At 34.6% G+C, this 8,725-nt stretch overlaps 1 protein-coding gene across 1 annotated transcript; it reads right to left on the bottom strand.

Annotated features, from left to right (window-relative positions):
• Window positions 1-277: 277 nt before the first annotated feature.
• On the bottom strand, window positions 278-4,936 carry LOC107805448 (uncharacterized). Its single transcript, XM_016629496.2, has 6 exons — window positions 4,558-4,936; window positions 3,333-3,425; window positions 2,465-2,698; window positions 1,929-2,031; window positions 1,284-1,513; window positions 278-719 (listed from the first exon to the last, which is right to left on the bottom strand). The coding sequence occupies exons 1-6, from the start codon at window positions 4,869-4,871 to the stop codon at window positions 497-499; spliced, it is 1,197 nt and encodes a 398-aa protein (XP_016484982.1). The 5' UTR covers window positions 4,872-4,936; the 3' UTR covers window positions 278-496.
• Window positions 4,937-8,725: the final 3,789 nt, after the last annotated feature.

The raw sequence follows: 8,725 nt of genomic DNA, 5'->3' as shown, positions 1-8,725 counted from the left end.
TAATGATTTTAATGTATTTCAATGACTTTCTTGGGATGAGTACTAGAATAACCTGTTTTTTTTTTCCCCAACTTTGTGTTTGAGTTTTTCCTCTTCAATAACAATTAATTAGTGTAATTTCTATGATACTTTGAAATGAGGAGTCTCTCTGAAACAAGAGGTTCTTTAAATCTCAAGCTGCAAGAAACGTAAATGTAGATATTACATATATCAACATATCTATAAATTTAACATTTCTTGATCAGGCCAGCACCATTTTCAAGAATTTAACAAAGAATGACTCAAACAATACTTTGCACATCTCCAATTGATTCCACTGAAGTCAATATGATAATTTACAACATGTAGAAGCAGGCTATTCTCCCTAAGTAGTACCTAGCAACTCTGACATTCACAAAGAAAATTTTGATTTACAAGTGAATGAACAAAAATTGAGTGAAAAAGTGTAAAGTATGAAATGAGCGTGCTTAAAAGAATCCAGTTAAGCATCTGATAACTAACATTCTTCGTTGTCTCTTGTATAAACAGGTACTTCCCATTTCTTGGTATTCTTTTTAGGATCATCGCTGAGGCTGAGATCAGTATCATCCTCTTTCATTGTTTTAATAAATGTTTTTGCTCCCATCATAATAAGCCTTTCTATCATGAAGAGCTGGTAATTGTTCTCAATCAATGGATCTAAAATGCTGCTGTAATTTGATGAATAGGCCAGCTTGTACCTGCAAATAGTAGGTACCAGAAATCCAGAACGAAGATTATATCAGGCAGCGCTAATCATGACGTACGCATGAAGACTAGAAAAATTAAACCTGCAGCAGTTATGGTATTCCAGTAGTTGATCAAATGCATTTTAACATGCAGCAATGTAACACAAGCATTTATGAATGATACTTTCTCCTACTACAACCAACACTATTTGCTTGACCAGGAACTTGCTTCTGTCTGATCCTTACAAGTTAGCAAATGTTTTCTTTTTAAGTAAAAATATAGTCTTTTTTTTTTTTTTTTTGAAGAAGGTAACAGATTTTATATAAAGTAAAGGTATAGCCTTGTTAGAGATTTATACGCCAATAGAAAATGTAGAGAACTTCTAATGCTACAGAAACTAATTTTTTTATACTAGTGGACTGAGACACAGGCTAATGAGTTTTAGGAAGACCATAAGGAAATAAGAGTTATATACTTCAAGCGACCAAAAGAAACAGTGCATATTACTCTTGTATTGCATAAAAAGGTCAAGTAGAGGACATGAAGATTAACAAAAGAGTTGGAAGATCACTAACCTCACAGCCAGAGGAGAAAAGAAGCCTGGTGTCCTCTCATTAGAAGCAATAAAAAGGGTTCGGCCACGGCGTACCCATTTTGCTATTCTGCAAAGAATGAACTCTGGACGTGTATCCCTGTCCAAATGAGGGTGCAAACTTCGATCAACCCCAAACCTGTCCTTCCTTGTCTTCAAAACATCACCTCTTCGAACATGCATAGCATCATAGTCACCAAGCAGCGCCTTGATCTATAGAAATGACAGAATCCATTAAACCACGGGAGAGGATATCTCTTTGTAGTTTCAAAACATATCGCACTGAGGGGATGGACAATGGCCTTTATGGAAGTAATCTTTCACAGCCACTTATGCATCATATGAAAACCTTGAGGCATATTATATAAGGAAGCTAATAAAGAAAAAAAAAACTAGAAGTTGCATTTATAGTTTTGAACCAAAAAGCTTCAAGATATGATGTTTGATATTGAATCCGATGGATTCAATATATCGAGAAAACAGAATAGGAGATGTAATAGCAATCTAGTTCTACTACTATGAGGAAACAGATTGATAATGGATTTCAATTTCACAATAGATGATAAGAGTGCCAAAGTAAATTTTAAGTAGTTAAATTGAAAAAGTTAAAAGCATGCAGTTAACTAACCTTTTCTGCTGCATGCCGTAGTTTTTCTGCAGTCATTGAAGGAAGAAACGAATACGGCAGAAGAATGGAACTATGATTTTTCCTATCCTTGCATTCCGCAAACCTGAATGATTACCATTATTAATTGTACAGTAACTCTATCAGAACTCAAAAGTAGATCCAATATAAAATTTCAGAACAATTTATCCCCTATTAAGAGCTCCATTTTTCCAGCAAATGAAAGCTTGCACATGAGTGAGTACTTGAAGTAACTGGTTATAAAGGGAACAAACCAAAAAAATAACTAATATGACTTTTCAGCAGTTGTGAACTAATCCTCACATGGCTAATTTTCTTGTTCGTTTTCTTGAACAAATTAAATAAAAGGTTCTGCAATCTGGCAAAACAATGGAATTAAATTCATCTATGGATAATTTCTAATATTAGGAGGATACCGTCCTTCCACTAGACAAGAAAAATAAAGAAGAGAAGAGAAACTCGAGCAACCCAATATCTTATCACTTCAAGGGAGGCAACATAGGAAAGAATAAGTATACCAAGAAAGCGGGCTTGCAGTTCGATTGATAAGCAAAATGTTTGAGTACAAGCTTTTTTCTTTGAGATCAGTCCTGCTAACTCCTTCAACGTGGGCAACCCCTCTAGAACCTAACTTCATGCTTGTTGCCAGGACATGATGCCACATTTCGGAGTTGTCCAAAATTACAGGTACAGTGTCAGAGATGAGATCCACATCATACAAAGAATCCATAGAACACGAACTATCTCCCCACCTGGCAATTAGATGGACATAAAGGAAGTGTATAAGCTAATATTGTTAAGCAATTCATATGCTTGTCAAGGGCATATAACATTAGCACAAAACCTAGTTCTTTGTAGCTTAGGCACAATTGAGAAAACAATATTTGAACACCTAATTACTGCATAGGGCCAGGCGTGCAGGGGCGGAGCTACGGTGTTATTTGCGGGTTCGGCCGAACACAATAGCTTTTGTTCAAACTCTGTATTTATATTAAAAATTCAATGAATATGTACAAATTATTAATTTAAAACCCAGTAACTTGAAAGGATTATAATCCCGAACCCATAAGGCCCAAATCCTAGCTCCGCCTCTACAGGCATGACTATGGTTATCACACACATACTCTACAGTTCTATTTTGGTTGGTTACCTTTCTTTGAAACCAGAAAATTCCACAAGAGATAATATATTTATTTATTTATTGTTTAATAAGCTATAAGAATTAATCAATTTTCTCATACCGCTATACATACATTTTACATACTGTTGGATGCAACCTAATTAACGAACTCCACCTTGCCGCTAATACAGAAAATGCACCTTTCCTCAGAAGTGGATGCAAACTAATCAATGAATTGCAACATGGCTATAAGACAGAATATGCACCTTTCCTCAGAGGTTGAATTGCTGGACCGATGAAGAATCCCTTTCTTATTGTGGATTGGATTGAGACACATCCTTGAAGGCATAACAAATGTTCTGCAAAAAGCAGTAGTCTATTCTTAGATAAGAAGAATGTCAAAACTACAAGTGCTCTGACTTTTAAACACAACTTAAAAATTGCTGCTGCCATATTGCTGAATGTCTGGCTTGTGGCTGGAAGCAACACAAACATGGAATTCTGTGCACAGAAATGTGGTTAACCAAATTCACACTAATATAATATTAGTTGCTGCTTGCATGTCAAGTCTTATGCCCATAATCTTAGCATAAATGATCCTAGTATGACCAAATGAAACGGACCTAGAATTCCCATGCACGCAGAACTCAGAAATACCATTTTTTGAATGGATCGAATTTTCTCACCTAAATAAACACAAAAGAATGGTAGCTAACATATTATGTTGCTGAAAATGTAATCCAAAGATCAGAATTACTTCATACATTGAAACAGCTGATTCATCCGAGATGCAGACTTCATTCTCACAAAACATTCCGAAGTCTCAGTATATTTCTAACAGAGACATTAAACTGACCTTGAATACATGCATTACGCAAGGTAACAAGAACTGAATCTCGGGAAAAAAACACAGCAAATTGCTACAATCATCAAATGCTAAAAAGGGGCAGCTAGATGCACGAATAATCCCGCATACACGCAGAGTCTGGGGAAGGCCCGCACCCCAAGAGATGTGATGCAGAAAGCTTACCCTGACAAAGGGTCAATGGGTGATTCCACGGCCAGAATCTATGATCACATAGAGACAACTTTACGTTGCTCCACGGATCCCCTTCAACAATCAGATGCTATTATTTATTTATTTATAATAAGGGAAACAAGCAATCATCAAATCATATTATTGTTACTTTCTTCAATCAACGAATGCTATAATTACACCAGTTCAGCTCAAAACAGTAGCAAATGCTCCCTAAACTATATTAAAAAACATTTTTGTATACATAATCTGCTAGTGTAAAGAATCTAAAACGAGCCGAGCTACAAAGAAAAATACTAAACCAAAAATTTCTCCTTTTTAAAGCAATCAAGAAAGAAACATGTAGCAAAGTAAAACCCACTTCAACATAGAAAAGATTCAAACTTTGCAAACTAAATTAGCAATTATTAACAAACACAAAATTGAGATACAATATTCCCATGAATTTTTTTTACCTCTGAAGAAACATAGCTTCTTCTAGAGCACACCTAAGGCTTGATTCTTGATGACCCAAACCTGCACAAGTATCACAATGTTTTCCAGGGCAGTCAATTCTACTGCCCCAATAAAGGTACTTGTGAGGCCCATTAAATTGTTTATGGTTTTTAGAGTACACTGATAAGCTTTTTGGAGTTGAAAAAGAGAACCCATTTGGGGAAATTAATGGTGAAGCAATGTATAGTAAAGTTATTGCTGCTATTGCAACTGTGAGTATGAGTGTTGGGGATCTTGGTTTTGGCTTTGCCTTGTGGGTTTTCTGGATCGCCATTTCTGATTCTCGAGGAACAGAGAAACAAATAAATATGAAGATCTGGATAAAACTCACTTTAGTCCCTCAAGTGTTTAAATGCTTCAGTTTAGTACTTATATTATATGCGAGTAATATCTATGATGATTTTCCTTCCCTTTTTTTTCAATTATCCCCCATTTTCCACTATTTGGACTTTTTATTAGCTAGTTACATAATTATAAATATTATTTTCAAAAAACATAACTCTTCATTCATAATTCTCCCATAGAGAATGACTTATAAATAGAGAAGTTTCTCCTCTATGATGCAATTCTTTATATAATAAATGATTTGTTAATTTTTGTATAAATGTAGATTTCATGTATATGTGCATTTATTGTGCTTTATCAGTCAATTTTTTTAGGCCCTTAGTGAATACTTATGTGTTATACTACATTGAAGAATAACTCATTACTCTATACAGGAGATTATATATAAAGAATAAAGATCCAAACGGAAATTGGGAAAGGAGAGAAATTGAAACGTGTCTATTAGCGAATATAATTCAATAGATACGCCTTATAGATTGCATTCCGCAAATGCGATTTATAAATATTCGGCATACGCGCCTTATGAATCCTAATCGGTATATGCGACTAATTGCGTGTATAATAACAACTTTCGTCTATGTTTCCGTTATGCTTCATTCTTAAGTCGTACTATACATATTCGTGTTATATATTTATGGTATTCTCTTAAAAATAACACACCATTAAATTGTGGAGCCAAAAGTGCACATTTTGAAGGGAAAAAAAATTCAATTTTCTTACTTGATGCCGCAAAAGCATAATAAACCATCTCTTGTATTAAATTAAATAGTTTTTTTATCTCCATTAATGTAACTGATGTATCTATAATGCAGAGATTTAAATTATTTCACTGAGGTTTAAAGGAAAAACAATCATCTGTTTTAAACCAGCTAATTACTGGCCCTCCTTTGGACCCTGAAAATGAGTAAATGAACTTTGTCGTACACTTAAATTCTGCGAAATTGAAGGTAAAATAATGGATGTAACTTTTTTCAACAATCAAATGATTCTCAATCATGGTCTTTGCTATCAGTATGTTTTAATCCGCCGTGATAGGCAGAGGCGGAGCAAATCAACTTTATGAATTCTCAATTCTATAACGATCGACTTTTAAGTGATAATGATTGGATTCTACATTTAATATTTTGTATATATTTAATGAATTTTTTAACATAAATATATTGTTGAGAAAAAATTATTGGGTTTGGTCGAATTAGTTTGTTGAGTCCATGCTCATGTTGTCCAGCCAAAAGCTCAATGACCTAATCCTATTCTTTTTTGGCTTTCATTCCTATATGGAAATGGATTCGATTTTTATTCCTATTAGGAGTTAGTTTTGGCTTTAAGAGAAAACACTATTCATTATCTATAATAGTGCAACCTTGGAGAATTAGTCTATACTAATTGGAATTTGTCTTTGAAAGACTTTAACATATCAAAGTAGTTTGTGAGAGAGCTTCCGTCAAGAGAGTAGAGAGAAGAAAAAGTGTTTATTTTGCTGCACATTTTGTTCTAACCAGCCAGCTTTAAATTACATTTTTCGATTCGTTCACTGTTGGATCGGGCTGAAATTTTGACGGAGTGTTTCTACATCTTGGTCTTTGATTTGAACGATGGAGAACGGATTTGGTGGCCTGTAGCATCCAATTTCGAGCCCTGAATAATAGCTCTATTTTTGTGATTTCTCCTCTTTCTTCAATTGATTTTTTGTTGAATTGTTTCTCTGTACTTGGTACTTGTTATGTAGCCAAATTTGGAGAAATTTTGCAACCCTCTTATTATTATAGTGGAGCTTTTTGGATCTTTGTGATCCCGTAGTTTTTACCTTCGATTTGAAGGGTTTTCCACGTTAAAATTTGGTGTTCTTTATCTTCTTTATTTTTGAGTTTTCTTCTTCTTCGATATAATAGTGGCATCCGAGCCTTGGTTATTTATCTGAGTTTTTTTACGAAATGAAAGTAAATATGAGTAAGATAGTATGTTTAAATAGGAGAAATTATAATGTTTGGAAAACCAAGATGAAAGATTTATTGTTCAGGAAGAAAATGCATCTACTCATTTCTGCAACTCATAAATCCGAGGATGTATCTGATGAAGATTAGGATTTCGAGCACCAGTGAGTATGCAGATATATACGACAATATGTTGAAGACAATATTTCAACCATATTGTGAATGTGACACATGCGAGATCATTGTGGGAAAAGCTAGAGACTTTTTATGCTTCAAAAACTGGGTACAACAAGTTGTTCTTGCTGAAGCAATCGATAACCTTTAAATACAATGAGGGCAGTCCTATCCTTGATCATGTAAATAATTTTCAAGTTGTCCTTGATCAACTGTCTAGAATAGGAGTTAATTTTAATGATGAGATACAAAGACTTTTCTTAATACTATATCATATCTTCGAAGACTCTTCGTGTTTCTTCGAAAACTTTAGCTCCTCGTGGTAAGGTGACCATGGAATATGCCAAGAGTTGTGTGTTAGAATGAGGAAGTAAGGAGAAAATCTTAGGGTTCATCCTCACAAGCAGATATTTTGGTTACAGAAAATCGAGGGAGAGATAGAACAAAAGGTTCGATGAGCAAAGGTAAAAGCAGAAGTAAGTCAAGGTCCAATTATCAAAATTATTCATGCAACCACTGTGGAAAAAAATGACATATCAAAAGGTTCTGCCACAAGTTGAAACAAGACACTAGATAAGGAAAGAAAGTATTATTGGATAAGAATGGTCGTAAAAGAGAAATTATTCAAGGTTGAGAATATACACACTAATGAAAATCCTTCGGATATGCTGAAAAAAACGGTTGTTGCAGATAACCATGAGTTTTGCAAAAAAATTAGCAGGCTTGAAGCCTGTCAATAGTTCATCTACTTGAAAACGTATTTGACCCCTTAGCTAGAGGGGGAGTTTATTGGGCTCATACCCATGTTGTTCGGCCAAAGGTCCAATGGCTTAATTCTATTCCTTTTTGGTTTTCATTCCTATTTGGAATTGGATTCGATTTTTATTCCTATTTGGAGTTGGTTTTGGCTTTAAGAGATAGCACCACTCATTATCTATAAATAGAGCAATTTTAGAGAATTGTTCTATGCTCATTGGAATAAGTCTTTGGTTTTTTAGAGAGCTTCCGTCAAGAGAGAAGAGAGAAGAAAAAGTATTCATTTTGTGTATTTTGTTCCGACCAGCTAGCTTCAAATCACATTTCTCGATTCGTTCACTATTGGATCGGGCTAAAATTTTGACGGAGTGTTCCTAACATCTTCGTCTTTGATTTGAATGATGAAGAACAGATTTGGATGCTACAAGAACGGATTTGGTGGCATGTAGCATCTAGTTTCGAGCCCTGAATACTAGCTCTATTTTTGTAATTTCTCCTCCTTCTTCAATTAATTTTTTGTTGAATTGTTGTTCCGTGTTTGACATTTGTTGTGTAACCAAATTTGGAAAACTTTTTCAGCCCAGGATATGTAGGAAACCTCTGAAGCAAAGGTTCGGTCAAATCTTTTTCAAAAAATGCTTCACACGGAGTATTCGGACGGGCAAAAATCGCTCGCTTATCTTTGCGCAAAAACCCTTCGTGTCTTCGTGCAAAGAGGGGCAGCTGTAAGCACGTGATTTTTGCTTTACGAGCAATCGCTCCAAAAGAAAATAAAAATAGTAACAAATGGTTTCGTTGTACAATTGTTCGAGTTTTCGTGACATGTGTTGTTAGTCATTTGTGGATCTGTCCATTTTTGCAATTTAATCATTAACAAACAAAATACAAAATATGTATGTTAGGATGATTAAACCATAATTCG

Source organism: Nicotiana tabacum, chromosome 5 (assembly GCF_000715075.1).
Source record: "Nicotiana tabacum cultivar K326 chromosome 5, ASM71507v2, whole genome shotgun sequence".
Lineage (NCBI taxonomy): Eukaryota > Viridiplantae > Streptophyta > Magnoliopsida > Solanales > Solanaceae > Nicotiana > Nicotiana tabacum.
The sequence above is the reverse complement of the archived record's forward strand: the minus strand, read 5'-3'. Positions and strand labels throughout refer to the sequence as shown.